The sequence below is a fragment of the Penaeus monodon genome, chromosome 24 (genome assembly GCF_015228065.2).
Source record: "Penaeus monodon isolate SGIC_2016 chromosome 24, NSTDA_Pmon_1, whole genome shotgun sequence".
Taxonomy (NCBI): domain Eukaryota; kingdom Metazoa; phylum Arthropoda; class Malacostraca; order Decapoda; family Penaeidae; genus Penaeus; species Penaeus monodon.
The window spans coordinates 6801836-6802200 of NC_051409.1; the positions used below are offsets into that span (position 1 = coordinate 6801836).

General features: G+C 48.2%; 1 protein-coding gene across 1 annotated transcript in view; it reads left to right on the plus strand.

Annotated features, from left to right (window-relative positions):
- The first annotated feature begins 6 nt into the window (after positions 1–6).
- Positions 7–365, plus strand: part of LOC119588986 — a 5798-nt gene continuing 5439 nt past the window's right edge. The window contains exon 1 of the mRNA XM_037937589.1: positions 7–320. Within this exon, the coding sequence (XP_037793517.1) occupies positions 215–320 (106 nt within the window). The 5' untranslated portion in view covers positions 7–214. The remainder of the gene's footprint in view (positions 321–365) is intronic.

A 365-nucleotide genomic window follows, 5' to 3' on the forward strand; every position in this document is an offset into this window, starting at 1 on the left:
CTTTACGAGTCAGCAGAACTGGCCAGTCGATTCAGTTGTTCTGTCAATAATATGTAGTTAACGTCCCTTTCCACATGGAGCTGGTGATGTGCGCCCTTTTTAGTTACGTTACGATCACAACACTTGCTGAAACTGAACGCAAGTGTGTTGTGCAAAAAAAAAAAAAAATGTTCTACATCAATATCTAATCGAAAGCACAGCAGGTGTGTGTTTCATGATTATCGGCACCGCCAGATCTTCACTGTCAGGCCCAGTACATGTGCTGCAGTTGGAAAGGCAAAGGCCAGAGGTACCCCGCGGAAATTCACTCGGCGAGATGGGTAGGTGCTGTTGCCACGGGGGACGGGGAGAGAGGTCTGGTTGGC